The sequence below is a fragment of the Bacillus rossius genome, chromosome 11, assembly GCF_032445375.1.
Source record: "Bacillus rossius redtenbacheri isolate Brsri chromosome 11, Brsri_v3, whole genome shotgun sequence".
In the NCBI taxonomy this organism is placed as follows: domain Eukaryota; kingdom Metazoa; phylum Arthropoda; class Insecta; order Phasmatodea; family Bacillidae; genus Bacillus; species Bacillus rossius.
Window position 1 is genome coordinate 5,014,908 of NC_086338.1, and position 22,192 is coordinate 5,037,099.

General features: G+C 35.0%; 1 protein-coding gene across 10 annotated transcripts in view; it reads left to right on the forward strand.

Moving 5' to 3' along the window:
* Positions 1 to 22,192, forward strand: part of LOC134536589 (gastrula zinc finger protein XlCGF57.1-like) — a 331,362-nt gene that overhangs the window by 26,202 nt on the left and 282,968 nt on the right. For all 10 annotated transcript variants that reach the window (XM_063376346.1, XM_063376350.1, XM_063376351.1 and 7 more), the window contains 2 exons: positions 4,856 to 4,939; positions 19,753 to 19,812. In XM_063376346.1, the coding sequence (XP_063232416.1) occupies positions 4,856 to 4,939; positions 19,753 to 19,812 (144 nt within the window). The remainder of the gene's footprint in view (positions 1 to 4,855; positions 4,940 to 19,752; positions 19,813 to 22,192) is intronic.

Consider the following 22,192-nt stretch of genomic DNA (forward strand, 5'->3'; position numbering starts at 1 on the left):
GAGATAATGTGTGGGTTTAAACTCCTTCCTGGTTTTCTGTTGCATTAAACTTCTAAAATTTTCATTTTTTTGAGTTTTAATTTTTCTGTTTCCACTATTTAGTACACCTACTGGTACTTAACAAATTCTGCAAGTTTCATTTTGTGGTTCAAACAGGTGTAGAAGTTACAGGCTTTGAAACTTGGGTAAAAAGTTGCATTTTACGTAGAAAATAAAAATTAACAGTGGCTCATGTTCACATAGTCTTTTAGTGATTTTACCTTTAAGTTAAAACAATTTGTAGTGCTAATAATAAAAAACATAAAACTCACCCTATTACATTATCCAGATTTGCAAACCACAAAAAAAAATGTCAGCTGCAACAGATTTATTTTACAAGTTTGACCCGCAGTTTCTGAGAGAGTTCTATATTTTTCTCTTCAGTTATATTAAATGTTCTACCTGTTATAGTAGTGAACTCTGTAGGTTTCAAAATGTCTAGAACATTCTTCATCTCCACCCATAAAACATCATCTTTTGTTTTACTGAAGCTTGTAGATGGACCACCTGGTGTGTAGAAGACCACCTTGATATCACTGTTTTCTTGAGAAACCTCACAAACTCTACCAATATACCATCTGTTATCATAAACACACACAACAATGTCGTTTACTGAGATGTCACTAATGTTAAAAACACCAGTAGTGCCATCAATTGGATATTCTTTGTGTTTCGTATCAAACGATGCTGAAATGATGCTGTATTGTATTGTTGATGTGTTCTTCGGTTTAAAACAATGTTGATCTCTAGTGCTTAAAATTCTTTTAGCATTATCAAACCTGCTTTTTAAGTGAAGATCTGCCTCCTGAACTTCTCTTTCTCCCACAAACACAAAATTTATTCCTTTTATGTTTTCCACACAAAATTGAAACATACTCATTGGTGTTATGATATGGCCTTCTTTCGGTCGCTGTAAACTTGTCTTAGCCACCAGTCGCTTGACAGTTCCACCAATACCATCACAAGGCCCCTTTCCATGACTTGTTGCAAAGAAATGCCACTCTGCTTCTAATCCAAAATCTTCTTTATGCTTGCACAAGTTAGAAAAATTGAACCTGTTCTTGTATTGAGCAGCCGATCCATCAGAAAAATAGGCAACTCGATTCAAATTAGGAATAAGGGACTTAACAAAGTGTATCAACTTTGTTTGGAATGTGTACACAGCAACTGTGTTATGATTCATACAGTCACTTATAACACAAAGGCTCTTAGTACACAAATTCTTAGCATCATCTCTGTAGTACACACAGAAGGGATGAATTGTGGCCTGAGAATTCATCCAATGATAACTCTGGATCTCATCTTGGATGATAAATGTATAGTTTTCTGAGAAATCCAGAATTATTACACATTCATCACTTTGTAGATTCTCTTTCTTACTTTTCAGAAATTGTGATTGACTCTGCGAGATGAAATGGTGTTTCTTCAATGCCATTAGTTTACTAACAAATTTCTCTTTGAATTCAGCATGTGGTTCTACTATCGTTACAAGGTTGCAATGGTCTGCTACTATCCACTGACTGTATGTGATATCGTCATCATCACTGACACCCTGCAATAGTTCATCTACTTTCAGGTTTCCTACTTCAGGACAATTTGGGCACTCTCCAAACATACAATCTTCACTATTTAAATCACACACAATATTTTCAAGAAGGACCTTCCAGTCATCTGTTTTTACTGCCATAGTCATTAGTTTGAAATTTTGGTGAATTGAACATACACAAACAGAATGAGTGCCACTAGCTCCTGCAAGGATGCACCACTTGGGACGCAGAATACAGAATGTAGAAAACCCAACCTTTACAGATTGATGCTCTTCTCTAAACTTTTGGTATAGTTCTTTTAAATTACACAGAATTAAACGTTTTTGCTTTAGTTCTTTCTTCCCATCATCAAGACGAACCGATTTTGTATCCTTCATTCCAGGACAGATTCTACTAACTTCATCGTTTTCATAAAATTGAACAACGATATCTCTAGTTTCTTGAGGCAATTCTTTCCCTTTTTTCTTAGATGTGAGCTGTGGAATAACACCACGTTCCTTAACAATTTCACGTGTTCTTCTAACCAGATATTCGCTTACATCTAACTCATGTGCAGTTCTTTTCATTGACCAGCTTTTTGGCACTACACTAATGACTTGTATTTTCTCATTGTTGGATGTACAGGTCTTAATTCTTTTCTTGAGATTTTCAATATGAATTTCCATGTCTTTTATTGCAGTATCAGCTATTTCTTCATCATCCTCATCTTGAGACTCACAGGTGATGGTAAAAGTGTCGCTTAATTTTTTCTTAATTGCACAAGAAAATTTGCTCACAGTTCGTCTAACTTCTAGATGTTTTTTTGTATCACTAAGTTTAATAATTTTAGTTGGGGAAACTCCTAAAGCAGAGCCAGCTTGATTGATAGACTCTACAACAATTTCAGGTGCGGTGAATAGTTCTTCGTTATCACAGTTGCTAGTACTAGTACCTAAATTCCCCTCAACATTACTTGAAAGTTTTTTATGACAAGAGCAACAAACAGATTTGCCAGGAATCAGTGATGGCCATCTTTCAGACAACTCTACAGTTATTTCCCTTAACTGTTTTTTGATAACTTTTTTATGGTATGAAAATGGATCGCAACACGAATTTCCAAAAAGATGATTATACTTGTCCAGATATTTTTTTTCGTGGAAAGTACACACATTAACAATGTTATGTAACTTACTTCTTTTCTTAAGAAGGTCAATTTGCGATTTAGTGAAGTCTGATGATAATTTTAGGTAATACTTGCCATATGAATCATTTTCACAATCTTCATGTGTAAAAGTACCCAAAGAACACTCCATACTTCTGGTAGATAGTTCTACGTAGTCACTTTGAGACAGAAACTGCAGGTAACAACTAAGTAGCTCACTTCAATGCAGAATTGTAACACATACCAGCAATACTTGTGTGGAGCCAAATAAACAATATTAGAGTAGACAGCACATACAAAACCACAGAACACAAACACATCTTTACTCATTGGCAGCAGACACAAGACTAAAGTGGTTGGCTGCAATGCACATATATTCAACTTGTCACAACTTGCTCTTTGGATGGTTACATCAGGTTTGCTTGTCACAACTTGTCCATTCATGCCTCCTTACAAAATGATTTATTTTTAACTTTCCATATGTTACAACTCAAAGCCTTATATTATATTTGCACTTCATAAGAAATAAAATAAACATTAATAACTGTTACACAATTTGATTACAGTCAAGTAATTAGAGCTAAAATATTACAACTTTTTACCTAAGTTTCAAAGCCTTTAACTTCTACACCTGTTTGAACCACAAAATGAAACTTGCAGAATTTGTTAAGTACCAGTAGGTGTACTAAATAGTGGAAACAGAAAAATTTTACCTGGTCCCCCTTTTGAGATATTTGACCTTGAAAAACTCAAAAAATGAAAATTTTAGAAGTTTAATGCAACAGAAAACCAGGAAGGAGTTTAAACCCACACATTATCTCATTTTTTCTGGAAAGTCTGCCATCCATACTTATTGCAAAAAAATATTTGCCCTGTGGTTCCAACTCCAAGTCACTTTAAAAAAATGTTCAAAATGAAATTTTTATAAAAATTTTGACAAATTTCAAGGTCATTTCACATAAGGTTAAAAAAAATTATATCTTTATTTCTAGACATTTTTGGTAACCATACAATGTTTACTTTACTTCAGTGAAGACCAGAACCTTCTATCTTTAATACAATGTCAACAATGACCTTTTATTGAAACCACTGCAAACCACTGTTAGAGCACGCACTTGGGAAGATAAACAAGCCTCTACTGAAAATGGTGGCACACAAAAATAAAATGAATATGGTTTTGAACTACCCATTGATAAGGTTATATGTGGTAAAAAAATTATTTTTTTTAAAAATAGTCGAGCAACTATTTAATTAAACATTTGGTGATTTCACACGGAATGACCCGACTAACAATTAAGTAGGTACAAAGCAATTTTCAACCAAATAATTATAAATCTTAAAAAAACCTGGTTTAATTTTTTTTTGCTTGTTTTCCTTGTACAAGCATATAACACTCCAGAACTCCGGCTAGCTCAACATTGGTCTAGAGTCCACATGCATGAACACTTGAAGTTTTGTTGATTGTTTGAAAAAAAATATATATGTTCCCAAAATAAAAGTTTCTGTTATGATTGATTGCTGATATGTTTCTTGGACAAAATTTATTTTAACAGTTCTTTATTTTTCCTTTAAGAAAATTCACGAGTCATTACTCATTAGGTACGCCATTTTCCGACCATGGTAACTAATACATTGTAACATAGCCCAAAAGAGCTGCAGGTATTTTCATCTTACCAGCTAAACTAACCATATATCATCTCTGCTTATAAAAACACAATAAATCATAAATAACCTTATTTAGAAAGTGGGGAGAGCAGTTGCCTGGGTTGTTACAAAAGTATTAGTGTTCTGTATCCTTACACTAAAAATTGTAATATTGCCTTATTCATAATTTAAAAAATTTTCATCAATTTATAACTAGTAGTTGCAAATTGGGATGAAAAGAATTTTTTTGTGTGCACATACAATATACATTATAATATCAATTTTATTATGTCTGAATAGTAATGACAATTTTAGTGTTCTGTATCGTGTGCATTACTTACAGTTAGTTTATATTTAATTCAGTCACTATCCGCCATATAATCTCAACTATGTACATCCAAGGTATAGAAGTGTGTAGCTGCAGGATAACACAGACTACCAGTCAGCATACTGACATGCCAGGTGGTGTGTGGTGTTGTTACAGGCAGCACGTGAAGTTGACTGCTCAGAGCAGAAGCCTTTCGAAGTGGTTTTTCTACCAATCAAGGAGGAGTTGACAAATGAACTGGTGAGCACAGAATATTTTTCAGAACCAATAGTCATTATAGGTAAGTACAGTAAAACTCTGTTAAAGACATTTTTCAAGGGACTGGTTGCTAAAAACTTCTTAACAGGTAAAACTTCTTACAGTAATACATTGGTTAAAATTCAGTTGCTATATAAAAACCAAATTTACTCAAATAACACACTGTATTAACTATAAAATTACACTCAACTATTGTCATCAGCATACTTGGAAAACTATACAATTACATCAATAAACTGAATTATATACACTGAATTAAATGTAATAAGCACAATAAAAAACTTATTAAAACACTAGCAAAAAAATTACTGTTTTCAAAAATATTGTGTCAGCTTTGATTGTTTTAACACATTTTCTGACTGACGCATTACAAAATTGTCAAGTTCCCACAAACTCTTGCTCACAATTTCAGGAACATTTTGTGTTCCATGCACAAATAACTTCAGTTTGTCCAAGTGGTCAAGTGCTTCAAAGTACGTGAAACCTTGATTCTACATACACTCACGGTTCTCCAAAATTTGTCCTTACGACCGAGTTGTACTTACGAACCAGCGAGGCCAAATTAAGTCCATTTGTGGCTATTCCCCCCCCCCCCCCCCCATTTTCTACACCGCTTGCCGCGGGAAATGAATTGCAGTTGCAGTGTCCTCCTGCCACGGGTAATGACCTGCCGTGTCTATATATTATGCTGATGTATTTTCAATTGAAATTATATCCTATTCGTGCAGAAACAACACTTGAGCTAATCAAACGTAAAAAAAAGAAACACGACACTGAAGGCAGTGAGGTACGCCCCATTTTTACATTTTATATATTTTATATCAATAAAATTATAATTAATTAACACACAATATATTTGCTCAAATAAAAAAATACTGCGGGTACTTTAAGTGTAGATAAGATTAACTAGTAAGCTAAAAACATTGTGAAAAACGTAACGTTTATAGTCAGCAATGAACAATATAAATAGCAAAATATACATATTTTATAACATGAAAAGTTGCTTTTATTTATAAACATGTAATAATTTAAGCCTAGGCGTGTAAAAGTCAGAGTACATTATAGCAGGAGACAATCTAAAATGCACGAGGGAAAAACATAAACTCATGAATGTATAAACATAACGGGAATGTCAGGAATATTACGTGGCTGCTTGTAAGTTCTGATACTGTATTTATGTCACAACTTAGTCGAAATACTGGTACGAGACATAAACTTCACAAGATAAAATGAGCGAAGTCTTGGTAACTGTTTTATACGTATTTTATAATTTTGGAAGTATTGTATAGTGACACATATTTTTTAAACTAACCATTTATTTCTGGGGATTGTAAATAATTAATTATTGGTATCAAGAAATCAAGATGAACGTAAACTTGAACATGTCACAGCAGCGAGAAAACTGCTGCGTATACCAATAAACTGGTATTAGAACTGGATAAAATTGGTACACGGGAGGTGGAGCTTATAATTTTTTTCCGCTAAGCTCGCATCTATTGGCTGACTGCTGATGGAAGGTCACGAGTCTGGGCGGAGCGTTGAGTGAGTTATACTGCGCATGTGCAGCTCAGGGAACAAAGAGAGCCAGCCGACGGCTACGCCGCGCCGTAACAACAGCTGACCGAGTACAATGACCTTTCTCTTTGACCTTTTTCTTTCATTGACGGTAATCTTCCATCAATTTGCGGCCTTCGTTTATTATGAATAACAACAAAATCACAACTAAAAAGTTTGCCTAAACTCACACTTAACCTAAAACTCCTTTATTTGAGGTTATCAATTACTGTTTACTGAGCACGATATAAAGTGCGTGAACTGCTTGCAAAAAAACGACACGTGGAAAGATCAACGAATAATGGCTGGTGGTAATACTCCGTCCGTCGTCCTTCCGTCAAAACATTTTTAGAAATCAGTGCAGCCAACAAATGCAAACTTTAATGGTCTAATGTCAGAGGAAATGCCCATATAAGCTAAATATTTTTGGTGACCCTCTTCACGTTTGAAAATCGTACAGAAACTCGTGTTCCCGTACATAATGGATGAGCAAATCTTCAGAAAAATTTGAAGTTATTACAATTCAACGAGTTTTCAAGCCACAATCCATATAATGTTAACCAAACTGTGAACAGTTGAACTAACAAAAACAAACTCCACTGACTTGTATTCGGATAACAATTGACTGGCGCGACCAACCATAGATATAATTTCATCCGTTCGTCCGTCAAAAGTATAAGTTTGCCAAGCTTTTGACGGACGGACGGATGAAAATTTTCTAGCTCTCTTATTTGCTGCAGGTCACATGATTGATGGACGGATGACGGACAGACAGAGGCGACGGGCTATTGTAACTCCGGCTTTAGTCACGTGTTAGAAAATGGTATGTAGATGGAACAGCGGCTCAGTCAAGTAGATGATTGGTCGCAAAATACACTCGTAACAGCGCGCGGCATTTGGCGCAGGTTTTGACGATTGTGCGCGTTTATCATTCGTCACCAGTTATTACTCGAGTGGGGAAATGGCGCACAGATAGAACAGCGTGTCTGTAACAGCGAGTGGCGTGTGGCGCAGGTTTCGACGGTCTTGTGCTGTTCAAATTAACTCATCGTTTGTAAATACATACTTTTTTTTAATTAACTTAAAAAATTGTTCAAATGCTTAAAGTTAATGTTATTATTTTATATTTTTTCTACAAATGCGGAACGTTATATGCGGGAAGCATATACAAACACAAACGTTATGAAAGGGAAAAATAAACATAGGGATATATGGAAGTGATCAAGGGAATAATTTTTTGAACTTAATAAACGGGAAAACGTGTTATGCGTGAACGTCTTAAGCGAGTTTTACTGTAGTTTACAAATAAGTTACCAGAGACTACTGAGATCAAATAAATTCAACAAACCTGCAATTTAAGTTTGGTACATCTGTGTTGACAAACAGAACCTATTGCTCGGACTTTTAACAACCATGGTTACTCACCCTTCTCAATTTATGAATAAGTTTCTTAAAAAATAATGTTTTTATAATCTGAAATAACACTTGGTTGGTTTTCTATCATTATGTAAATTACAGTTGTTTGTTCTTTTAAGAGGTATTAGTGCATTTTTAAAATGTATTTTGAACATACTTTCCAAAAATTTAAAATTTTTTAATATTTCTAATGATTTTTTTTATGAAGCAATTGAAGTAATTTTAGTTGCATCTTGCTTTCTCAGTTAAGTTTTCTTGTGCTCTCTCTTTTTTTTTTTATATATATTTTTTTGCTGTGGTTAAAATGCAGGCTGATGCAGTAGTTTTGCCTGTTACATAAGCATTAGATAGGTAGAGAGAGAGAGATTTTTTTTTTGCATGGGAAAATAATCAAGTGTCTCTCATGTGGGCGGTTATGGTCCGTTTTCACTGCCAAAAAGTGTTCTGTCATTGGTGGAATGTGTAAAGTTCTCTGCGATTGGCCTACGACTCCAGCCAGGACATCAGGTCGCCATGTTAGTCATTACTGGGGCACCTGCGAGTGTAGATGTGTTGGGTGACGGCTGCCCAATTCAATATATTAGTGAACTGTCGAGAGTTTCACGCCTGCGGTCGGGGCTGCGCTGTTAATGACAACTGTACGACCACAGACGCAGCAAAGTCCTAGAGTGAAGCCTGTCTGTCAATTGGTGGCCGTGCCGAGCAGACAGTCGGTGCCGTGCGTCGGGAGCAACCAAGGGACAATCAACCAACATTTTTAATATTACAAACTTCAGTTTTAATTATGTAGCCTAACAAAATACATGGTTTGCAAAAATGATGTGATAATTAATACATATAATCAAATAAAATTAACTGCATAAATTAAAAAAATTGAATCAAAATTTTTTTGTAAGTATAATTTTTCACATACAATTAAATGACAAGAAATACTCTTCACCATATTTTTGTTTAGGTTTAGAATTTACATCCTTTTAACTTTCTATAACTGTAACTTTATTCTTTGAACCCTTTGTAACATTGCAAGACACCTGCCCTCCTAGCTAAATATTTTTCTTTTAAACTATTTTTATGCATGTAAATATTTCTTAAAAAGTCTTGCTAAGAATTTTTTACCATTTTATGTATTTAAGTGTTGATATTGTTACTTGCTGTGTGTTTTAAGAGGGTACCTTGTATTTTAACAAACATTTTAAATCATTACTATTTTTTATGTAATTATTCACAAATAAGTCGCTGTACTAGATTTTTGCCTGTTTTGGCCTACTTTTTTAGGTTTTTCTAAATAAGTTTAATTTTGTAAAGTAATTTGTATTGTGATTGCTGGTACATAAGGTTCTAGAACAATATACTTGGTGTGGGATGTATTATAGGGAGGCATAAGAGGCCTGTAAGTGCGAGTGAGAAAGAAACAGTGATTCCCCGCCAACAGATATAAAAGCTGGGATTCCCCACTGGTCGTGGTAACTGGAGGAGAACTACTCTCCCACGGTGTTAGAGAGAGAAGGAGAAAGTGAATCCCCTGTTTCTATGTATGAAAATGGTTTTCAGTGTATATGTTCTGTGTTCTGATTGGCTTGTGATGTGTAGTGTGAATGAAGTGTGTGTGTGATTGGTCGGTGAGGTCATGTGACTTCTCTCCCTGCGTGGAGAAAACAGTGCCATGACTTCATCAGTCGTCTGTGTATCGCTGCACCAGGAGGGCACGTTCGGTGGCTTCTCACAAATTATGTAGTAATTGTGGAAGAGAAAATTTAACGTCGGTAGCTCGAGCCATGCCGTTTAATCATTTATTGTTTTGAAAATTTTCAGACATTTTTTCTTAATTAGAAGTTGCGGCTACCGACGTCGGCGTCTGGCTCGTGGCGAAATTCATTTTCGCTGGGTGCGGTCATGTTTGAGGCCGCACCGATTTCATGTACTTACAGTAAGATGTTACTGAAGGACTTAATCTACGTTATTTTTCGTTAATCTTCATCGCCCGAGCTGCGAGCATTTCTCGACAGGCGGATAGACGTGTTGAATGAGTGAAAAAGATTTGGAAAGTGATTGGATTCGTCTGTTCAACATTCTGTTTTGGAAAAATAAAACAAATACTACAATTGGCGATTAACATATTTTTATTTTTTTATGTAACGAACCGTTATACCTTACTGCATGTTTAGATGCAGAAGTTACAAATGGTTCAGCACAGATGAGCAAAGCCTTTTTAAAGGCTTATTTATGTAACTGTTGATAATAAAATCTCAAAGATTTAGGTATCATTCTAGATTCTAAATTGTTCTTTCACCAACATGTTCAACATTTAATTTCTAGTTCCCAAAGAACATTAGCTTTAATTAAATATGTCAGATGTAATGCTACCAAAACTGATTCTATCCTCTCACTTTATTTAGCATTAATTAGGTCAAAAATAGAATACTGCTCAGTAATTTGGAACAACATCAATATGTGCGATAATATGAAAATTGAAAATATACAGAATAAATTAATAAATATTATTATTCAAAAACAACTTCCTCTACCCAATCTGATATCTCTCTCAAGTCGAAGAGAATTGCTTGACTTTATTTTTATTAAAAAATGTTATACTAACAAATTAAACTGTAAATATATACTTGACAACACCGGTTTAAGAGTACCTCCTTTTAACAGTCGTTTAACTTCCACTTTATGTACAGTTAACAGAAATAATGATATTATCTTTAGGCTAATAACCAATTTTAATAAATTTGATAAAGTTTTTAATTATTTTCCTTAGTTCCTAATGATCATATGTGTTTTAGTTCTGTATTGTCTAAATTGTAACGTTTTATTTGTGTTTTATTGTCTTTCGTTATGTGTGGTTTGTTTTTATATGTATTATATTGTATTGTTTTGTGTTTTTCATTTATGTTTATTATAGTGAGTGTATATGTATCTAATTGTGTGCCAACCATTAAAGGCTTTGTCCTGTTGGTTGGCATGTTACAATTACAAATAAATAAAATTAAAATAAATAAAATATATTTTTAAGTCTGTTTTTACTGTTGTATATGTGATAGCAAATAAATTTAAATAAAATAAATTTTATTTTACTTGGAGGTATATCGTACTAATATTATAAATGGGAAAGTTTGTAAGTATGGATGGATGGTTGTTTGTTATATTACTCTTTCACATAAAAATTACTGAATGTATTTGAATGAAATTTGGCCTACAGCTAGCTTATAACCTGGATTATTACATAGACCCCATATTAATATGAAATTCCATCCATAAGGGAGTGAAAAAGTAATAATTTCATTTTATAACAGAAAAAATCATAGGTCATAGACATACAAATGAGCCTGTTAAAGCCAAAGTGGTGTAAGTCACATTAACCTGCAATTGAGATATAAAGACGTTTAGTAGAGTTGTCACAGAAAATTCCAGAACACTAACATCTCCAATAAATCTAAGTAAATGTACTTAATATTGAATGTTTTAACTATTTATTAAGTTTTTAATATGTTACTAACATGCAAATAAAAATTGTTAAACCCAAAAGTAAGTTACACCACTATGGCTTTTAACAATTTAAAGATAAGTACCAAAAATTAAAAAATTACAACCACAACAGAATTATTATGAAAATGACTTTGCATTTCAATCCAATACTAAAAGTATTTATTATAAACACACTGAAAACACTTAAACAACTTTACAAGTTTCCAACAAATCATATTTGGTTACTCAACATAAGTATTTTCACCAGCATCCAGTGACCTGATGTATTTTGAAGAGACTGCTGTAACATCCTGAATATTATTTTGCAACACTAAGAATACCTTAATTTGCATAAATAAAATAATGTTAACAGCGCCTTATTACACCTCATCTCTAGTGCTTGTCACAAACTCAATATTTCTGTTTTTACTCATACGTGCTTGCGTCATCTGCATCAAGAGGTCCAAAATCTTCAGCCGAGTCTGTAGTACAAAGATTATGGTAGTACTCGTGGTTGATAGGGGGTATATAAGGCAAAAGTGCTTGCATATCTTGTATTTCTTTTGTCACAGGCCTTGCTCCATTGTAGAGTTGTTTTAGAGGTTATATTGGCCAGAGATATTGGCCGTCCCCGTTTTGATGATTGCTTGATGTCTAAGGTGTAAAAGTCAATTTCATCACACATGTTCTCTTTGAAAAAAATTTTGTATGGATCATTTTTCTTGTACCGAATCCACTGCATCTTGAGCCATGACACTGGATGTTTGTCTTCAGCAACTTTTCTCTTGGTGATTGATTTCTCTAGGTTTTCTGTGGATACGAATTCTTCACTAGACATCATGGTAAGATGGAACGGACGTTTTTTCCTAGCTTTGGTGATAACTCTATACCAGTCAGAAGGGCAAAATATCTGTTGGCTCTTACTATAAAGTTCAATTGATCCAAACTCAGAGTCATTGGGAAGATAGGAATGACCACTTTGCATGAACTTGTCAATAACAATACTGTTGTTTTCACATAAGACTAGCCTCATCAGTAGTAATGCAAGTTTCCAATTTCTGTTTTGTCCTGTGCATGTATCACTGTACATGACCACATGTTTAGCTGTTGATGCCCTACTTTCTATGTGTTTGATAACACATGCTCCAATTTATTGCGAGCCTCGAGATCCAATGGTTTCATCCCAACAATACATGTAACCTAATCCTGTTGAGAGCTCATGACAACCTAAATTATAAACGTACAAATTACGTTTATAATATGCTATTTGGCATGTCAATTTAGGGAAAGCTAAAGATTTTTCCAAATCAAATGTAAAGGAGTAATAAGAGCTATCATAAGCAGAACGTTCAGAGTCTGTTTGCATAGACACCCTTACTTTATCAGCTTTTCATAGATGAAGCTCATGTTGCTGTTCATGCTCATGTTCATCTGTAGAACAGTCAAGCTTTATTTTAAATTAATCACACTTGATACAGGTATCTTTGTGTGGTGCGTGAAAGTGTAAATTGAACTCTGTATTAAACGTTCTCCGGCAAATGTGTTCTTTGACCGGTTCTTTATCTTCATCAGCACAGTCATCAGTGTATAGTTTGTATAAGAGGCGAGTATTAAGGTTTTCTGACAAATATTTCCTGTTCGGGTTGTGCGATCTTGTGTAATGTGATTGGTATGAAGGGAATCCTGAAATGTGTTTTCGAACCATTTCCATTTGTTCGTCAGGTGTTTTATTTACTGGGATTCTCTTTCCCTGGTTGTCCGAACCTGGTGATTGGCCACTTCGTACCTTTCTTATGGCCCTACTGATCCTACCATCAGAAACTTGATATGTTTCTAGAAAATATCGTTTGCACACATTTACACTTGTTCCATCATTTTGGGGTATATAATATTGGTTTGTAGAATGCTTTGGTGACCGAACACCTACTGTTGGCCGACGGCGCTCTGGTGTTACCTGTTTTATTGAACCACTTAAAAATGCATTTTGAGCAGAAAAAGTACCTATTTTCCAGAATGATTCAAAAGCATTTTTTCACTCTTCTTCTGAAAATTGTTTGAAACACTTTTTTATACATGTGCAATTAGAGTTCTTAAATGTTTTCTCCTCTACTGATTTGCCTTTTACAGTTCTGTAGGATTTTCCCAAATTTTGCCTTCTCTTCCTTGCTTGTTTCTTGCTTTCCATTTTTTTCTCTTTCGGAATCGTTTTGGCATACCTTTTCTTTCTTCATTTTCAAACTTTTGTGCTGGATTATCTACTTCGTTCTCTTCCTCAACTCCATCTTCATCTGAAACAATAAAGACATAGTTTATTAGCAAGAAAAATTGTCTAGAAATTGTATTTCCAACAGTACAAACACTGTGAAGTTCATTTTTAAAATACATAACTTGTGACAATACTTCCTTCTTGTGAAACAATTTCATCTGTCATAGTTTGTCCATAAGGAGTTTCAAAGTTAAAATATGCATTTTTCCATTTTATTCTTTCATAAGAAATAACCACACCAAGCAGAATGAAGAAATTCTCAGTGAAGTACAATGTCATGGCCTACAACGTTAACTATATTATAAAAATGGGCCGCAATTATTTTTTTATTAAAACAATTTTGCAAATATTGTTTTATATTTCAAAAATTTTTAAAAGATCAAAATAACTTTATTTACAATTTTATATACATAAATTACATTGTAACCCACGACATCGTACTTCGCTGTCAATGTTTTCATTCCGTTTAGTGTGATGGTTTTTATAAAGGCTTATACTGAAAAATGCAGATTTTGACTTTCATATGCCATGACACGAACACTACAAAAGCAAACAAATTTTAACTGTAGAAAAATATAGTCACAATATATACCTACAAAACACACACTATCCCAAACATCTACAAAACAAATTAAAACCATGTGTTTCTTTGACGAACCTCCCCCTTTAACAGACATCATTTAAAATAGAATACTGAGATAACATAACCTCAAAATGGCCTACAGAGCTAGTTTTAATGAAATTATAAAAATACTGTGACGCTGTGACAGGCAACAATAACTTGTTAACTTAGCAGTATAAACTGTTATGTAGCAAACTAACTTAAAACTGCAACTACATGAATGTTAAAAAAAAAACCAAAACAGCTATTTCACTTGTGTTACAAAATAGCACAAAAACAACCATTTTCACTTACCGGAGAGTTCTGATGCACTGGGAAAATACTCATCACTCGAACCATTATCAAGAAGAATACTTGGTTCGCTAGCACTCTCATCTGATTCTTCATTCATTTTGTATATTCAAACAGGACCAATAATACCTACATTCACTTTTAAAGAACATGAAAATTATTGTAGCATTGTGATCACAATATAAGTACGGCAATGACTGGAATAGTGGTGTAACTCCCAGTTACACCACTTTGCCTGTAAATCCATAGATGGCTCCACTTACTGCTTAAACTTGTGCTGCAATCTATGCAGCTACTAGATGAACTAGTACTTACACCACCTTTCCAGTTAATAGTTTTCAACATGTTATAAAGGTTGAACTTGGAAACTTTATAGAACAAGATGGAGGAACAAAATTAATGTGTTATATTTTATATTGTCACCTCGGTGTACGTGTCTTTCTTTCTCTATGAACCATAAGTTAATAATTTTGCAGGTATATGTTTTAGTATTAAACTTCTTTGCTCAAGTAATTAGATATTTTGTTAAGCCAATAAGAAATGTATTTTCAAGTTTCATGCGTAATATTATATAACTAAATTTTGTAAAACATTCTGGTATTGGACGAAGACAGTCGAACAAAAACTATTTCTCGCAAATAAAAGATTTGTTTGGAATTTTGACGGAGAAAAGAAAATGACAATTAATATTCAAACCATCATAGAAGCTCGACGTATAATTGTGATACAGAAGAAATTGTAAATTATGATATTTTAATTATTTAGAAGAATAGTATAAAATAATATGAGAAATTTATTCTACAGAGAATTGGAAAATATTTATTGATTTGAAGAGAACGGACAACTTATACAAAGATTATAATAATTATTCAAGCGTTCCTAGTTCGAAGAAAATAGATAATTTATACGAACAATTTCAAGAAGTATTCAGGCGTTCCCAGGATGAAGAGAAAAAAAAACTTCTACGAAGATTACAAGTATTATTCAGGCGTTCCCAGGACAAAGAAATAGAAACTCTACGGAGTAATCATCAGTTCGAGTCCATCCAGAACCACCGAGAGGCGTTCCCAGGACGAAGTCGCGGAACTACTGCGCTGGTGTTCCCAGGATGAGGATGCAGATCATTTGATGCGGAGTTCCAGTATTAAGAAGTCAGAAACCGTACTAGATAGTCCTATTCCCTGAACTATTACTACAGGTCGGTCGTATCTTTCTTAAGGAATCTCGTATAACTTACGAACTTTTCAGATCAAAACCTCGGAATATTTAAAATCATTAAAGTAATTTTACACACCAGTTTTCTTCTAATACCAGAATGTTGATGTCTCTTATAACTTGAATTAGTATTTAAAATATAGTATTATATTATAATCTATCAATCTAGTGATACCACCACGACATACCCTGCTCTACCTACTACTGAATAGCTATGATAATGAAAATTGCTTCACTTTGTACATAATTAATTCAATAATTGAAGACATTTAATAGAATAGGTGCAATGAGTTTGACGATATTTTACTGGTATGAAGTCAACCATTTATATCACGATATATTAATGGAATGACACTGAAAAGTAATAACGTTTGTTTTCCGTTCACTATACTAATATTGTGGCATTCATATTTTTAAGTCAAAACATTCACACCCTTTTCTTGTTTTCTTTTAATTCATATAAATATTCAATTTATGACAACTTCTTAGAAGTTGTTGGCGCCCATAAATTAACATTAAATGATTCTTTCTTTTGATTTTATTTTATAAATTCATTAGAATGGGTCTAAGTATATTCGAGTTATTTGAAGTCAAACCACTTTATAGTAATCGATAAATGTTTTGACGGAAGTAACCCGTTTAATGTGCTATTTACTATTGCCTGTAACTCCATTTTTCCCAAAAGTGGAGTTACACTACACCACTTTGGCTATAACAGGCTCAAATAGTGAGTGAGTGTCATTTCTCTGTCTGACACACGATCATACACATAGTAAGGTCTGGCAAATTAATATTTTTCTCCTTGGTGAGACCAGTCCTCTTAGTGGAGCTTGCAGCGGCTAGCAAAATAAAGGCGCTAATAACAGTTTTGTTCTTAACTTCGTCGATAGATAGAGTTGCCTTGAATTTTAAATGCTCCATCGTTTGATGCGTTTGTCATGTCTTTAATTTTCGTTTGTTTGTGCCTTATGCGTTCCTATACCATTCATCCGATTGCGATGAAATTTTGGTGATATTTGTTATGCGCATGCCCATGAAGGTTACTGAGACGGTATAGCTATTTTTCAATAGTTGGAGCACGAATCGTGTCAAAAAAAGTATTTTATTTTATATAGAGGCACTTTGTCTGTTTTTGTTGTATAAGTGTGTACGCATGACACAATTTATTTAAATATAAAAGAGAGACAGAGATAGAGTGATGTGCCGGAAATTAGGCATTTCGCACGTTATTTTTTTATTGTTGTTATAATTTTAATTTATTTTTCGAAATTTTATTTTTAATTGATTGGTTACAAAAGGGTGATTTACACTTTGTTAGGCTGGTGTACGCTACATAGTTAAACTTTGTGCCAGTGGACCGAGGCGCCTTTTCTCAAGGATCAATCTGAGCTTTTGCTAGTCTAAGGTAGTCGTTGGCAGCCCGGTTGAAATTTCTCTCGCCTGCAGTCACGTCCCAGGTTTGTAATATTAATTCTCTGCATGACTAAAATCGCATAGAGCAGCTTCTGGCCTGCAAGCTCTATTTCTTAGAGGCCTGCTGAGACTAGCTATTCTCGGCACGAACGAGTCTCCCGTAGACCTCCGTTCCCAGCCTGATGGTGTTTTCTGTCCGCCCTCCCCTTTCTCTCCATCCCCCCTTTGATTCTAAGAATTCTACCCTGGATCATTGACCGTTCGTGAACTCGCCAAGACGATGGCCTACTCCAAGGACTTTCTCCCTTGCCCTAAAGAGCCCTCCACGACATCTAGCGGCAGAAACTGTAACGTCTTCTCTTGGCGCCAGCTCGTGGAGCTGACGCCCGCGACACCTGTGGGCGAGCTTGCTAACTCCCCCCTTTATGTCCCCTTTAGGCCACCAGAGTGCACCACCAGCTACGCCATAAGGCCCTATGCTTCCTCCTCGCGGCCTGTAATAGTTGATTGTATGTGGCTTTCTGTACCTGCCGGTAGAGACCGCAGCAGTCTCCCTTTGGCGCAAACAACTGAAGTTGTGGCTACGACCACTCCGGGCACCTCCGGATATGTTCAGTCCAGAGCCCAACCTTCCCCCTCGTTTTCCTTAGGGCCTAACGCCTGTTTTAATTAGGAGCTTTGTCCGCCATCGCCGCACTTGGTACTCTGACTTCGGCTACTTACCGCGTCGTCTTGGCGTCCTCTGTGTTAAGAGGCTGGTCTTCGGCAACAACGTACTCGTTAAATTCAGTAGCCAGTCAGTAGGAACATTTAGAACAAGTCATGTCTTAGTTAAAATTTTATTAATTTTTTTTATTTCACTTATCGATGATTTCGGTCGCGTCATCCGCGCTATTCTCGGTCCGCGCCATTTGGATGTCGGCGCGAGACATCTCCTGAGCCCTGGAGTTACAGCCTGTTTGACAGGGTCCAACAGTTGGGTGCCGAAATTACACCCATCATGTTGTGCAGGACCTCGAGCTGCTTTTCCCCCTAAGAAGAGCTTTCCTCCGGCCCGACGTCATCCTTTGAAGACCCGGGTGATATTAAAAATATATTTTCCCCTTACATACAATGAACTAAGTGAATAAATTGCATACCAGCGACCAGTGACTTAAGAACTTAATCGACGAGAATATGTAAAATCAATGAGAATATTATCTTTGTAATCAACCAAAGGATCTAATAGGGTGGAATATTTCAATTTTTTTGTTTCTGTGTTGATGTGTAATTAATATAACATAACGTGTTATTAATAATATCGGGCCAGCCCTCCTACTTGTTATGTGTTAATATCTTTAATTGTAATACCAAAACAAAGAAAAAAAGATTTAATTTACCATTCTAAATAAAACAGGGAACCTATAGACCAAACTACTTATGTAGTGTTTATTTATTATATACCTTATTCCATTTAACGATCCACTAGCTCCCAAGTTGCTTGTGTGCAAGGAGTCGAAATTTGTCTTGTTCACCACCTCGTGCCCCCTCTGGTCAATAACTTTATTCTTCTTAATATTTTGCCCAGCAGTTTCGAAGGTTTTTTCTTATTAAATTAAAATAATTTAATTTTGAGGTACGAGGGGCATTTCAGTGATATAATTATATGTGTATATATATATATATATATATATATATATATATATATATATATATATGTATACATATGTATATATATATTAGAGTCAGATAGAGACGGAGAGATAAGTTGAGATAGAGAGAGGTATAGAGAATGAAATGGGTTAGATAAAGAGATATACCTATAGATGTATAGAGCTATATAGAGACTTATATAGAAGATATAGAGATAGTGGGAAGTATATATGTAGATGTAAAGAGATAAATAGAGATAGAGAGATACATAGATGTATATATATGTAGAGATAAATATATATAGAGATGGATAGATGATTTGTATATTTGTATATGTGGAACTACTTCAAACATATTACAAAACAAAACTGAATGAGGCATTGAAATGCAGGCCAAGCATTTGCTAGATAATGGAATCTTTTCAATATTAGTAATCTCTTATTTTTCAGCTTTTATCTATATTGCTTTATAAAGTTTAAATTACATACAGACCAGGTAAATAACTATAAACTGGCAGAACAACTTCTGTCGGGATCTGAAAGTGATATAAATTAATTTTCACACTTGACATTCAAATTAAGAAGACAATTACTGACTACACCCTGTGTTCAGCCCGGGCAACGCCGGGTATTGTAGCTTGTTGTTAAATAAATTTTACAAGGAAATCTTTTATTTGTAAAAATATTAGCAGAAAAGAACGTATACATAATAAAGTGTTACCGAGCTAAATCTTGTTTCTTATTTGTACATAAATTTTTCCTTATGTAGTGTTGTTCTTGCATTATGATTTTATTCAGTTTTATCACTATATTCACCATTTATAATCCAGCCAAACGCTATTGATAGCATTAGTTGCTGTATTTCCTAATAACATGCAGGTGTCTGCTCCTCCATGTGCTAACTGATGTGTTGTTTCAGCCGGCAGATGGAGACGTCTGTGTGAAGCAGGAGCCAATCACGGAGGAGTTGAACGAACTGGTGAGTGCAGACTGCTCTGTGCAGACGTGACTAAGAACACAAGCATGAGAGATTCCAGAACCCTTTGTGGACATAAGAATAAATATGACACACCATTAATTCATAACTTCACACAACTTGAAAGAAACCAGGGACTCCTGTGTCTTTCGCCCAGCCAGTTGTTCCACTCGTGGCCGGATGGTTCTGCAGTCCCGGAGGATGCAGCCATTCACTGTGTGCTTCCTGCAGTCTGGTCATTGGGAGGTGGTCACTTGTCACCGCCCAATGGGAGCGCTGTCAGCAGCGACCTTGCAGGGCCGACATCTGCCTCAGTGATGTCCCAAGAATATACTTAGTTACAGTAGGATTCCTTCAAATCCACACGCTCACAATCTCAGTGTCTTTACTTTATGTGCTAGTCCATGATATAGCTTAGTATTAACTTGTAACGACCAAGGCTACTGCCGTCCCCACTTGCTACACAGTTTCATGAACAAGTTACGTTGTCTGATCATATTTAGTACTATGGTTGGGTTGTTCAGTTTCATTTATATAGTAGCTTGTTATTTCTGTAAGAAGTATTTTAGTGTTTGACTAATGTTTATTCCTCGTAATTTGAATTGTTTCGTACTTTTTAAGGTGTTCAGAGAATATGTTTGCTCTATAGTGATTAAGCCCTTTGAAGTTTTTTTTACTTGTTTGTTTATTTGTGTAGTCATGTTTTTATATGCTTTCACATATTTTTGGAAGGGTTGCTTTTTTTTAAATTTGTCAAGACATATTAATGGAATTTTATATTTTATTTTGTCATGGTTTTTTGTTAGAATAGCAAGTGCAATAGCTTGTTGGTTTAAGAAGAATTATAGAGAGTCAGAGTTCAGAGAGAGTGAGAAAAACTCTCAGAAGTTAGTAGAAGTGCCTTTGCCACGCGCCGTGATTGACTGATATTTTTCCATGTATTTTTGTGATTGGGTGAATAGGTGGTACACCTGCCACTTCCTTCAGGTGATGCGCAGATGTGCGTAGCCTCGACAGTTGGCGTCAGTACGAGGTACTGAGAGGTCATATGTCGGGTGATGGCTCAAAATTAACATATGAATGGTTTGAAGAGAGAATTTTGCGTTAATAATAATCTTGTTTTGAAACTATAAACTAGAATTTTTTAGCAACAGTCATTATATTGGCCCAAACAAGGATCTAGTTAATTTTCTCTTTGTACCGAGGATATGAGTCCTTTGGTTTGTACCGTGAGTTTGTTTACAACCATAGGATATAATTGTTAACTATCTTTAAATATTCATCCTATGATACTTGCGCACAGTAAACTGTCAGTTTTAAAATTAGGGAATATAAGGGTAATAATGTTTACAAACGCCTTAAGGCGATTGGTGCACGGTAAAAAACGGTCACAGGCCCGAAAACAATGAATTTTGTATCATATGACCACTAAAGAGTCTAGATGCCTATGTGGGTGACCGTTACTATGTAGGGAGGTCAGGAGCTTAGTTCCAGCTCGTCAGTGGCGAGATGGCCTTCATACGGGAAGGGTGTCGCTGGTGGTCTCTCTGCGGCCTGCCATCTAGCGGGAACTAACAAAACCTCGAAGGTTGTATCTCGCTCTCCCTCTAACACACAGCCGATAAGGTTCTATCGTGCCCGGAGGAGGGGAAGGTTTATCAGGTTTCTCTTTCACTCATTCTTCGCCATGGGGAGGCGGAATGGATTATTTTTGTCGGCAACTGCGCAGACGTCATGTGGCCACTCCCGCACTCTTCTCACTCAACTCGCTCATTCTCTCACACTATTTCAATAAATCTTTTCAAATCTTCAACATCAATACTTTAAACCATTGCGCTTTGTACGGATTAATTATATTTCATGCAAGTGCCCGAATTCAGCTGCAAAAAAATAAAACGCGTAGTCAATTTTTTTCTTCAAAAACCTTCCCAAACACTGTGTGTTAAAAAACATTCTGAAAGCCCATTTTTCTAGATGAATGGAAATTCTAAATCACCTACGCCACAAGGAAACATTGTGCTTTAATATTATGTAAAGAAAACACCTCTTAGTTTTATAGTTATGTAAAGGTGGTGTGATATGTTTTAGATGTCGCACCATCTTATCATCCATGTAGAAGAGTTACCCGAAAAGCTAACAAGACTATTGCCATGGAAATGGAAATATGTTTAAGGAAATATTTTTCAAATGTTTGTAAACAGTAAACAACATATAAAAAATCTTATAACTGTAAAATTAAAATACAAACAACCCTATACCCTATAGCAAATTTAATTTCAATATGAAAAAGTCTACAATAATGTTTACAAGAAACGAAATTGCAATAGCAATACAAAAATATCGCAATTTTGTTACATTGTTAATATATATATTATTTTTAATA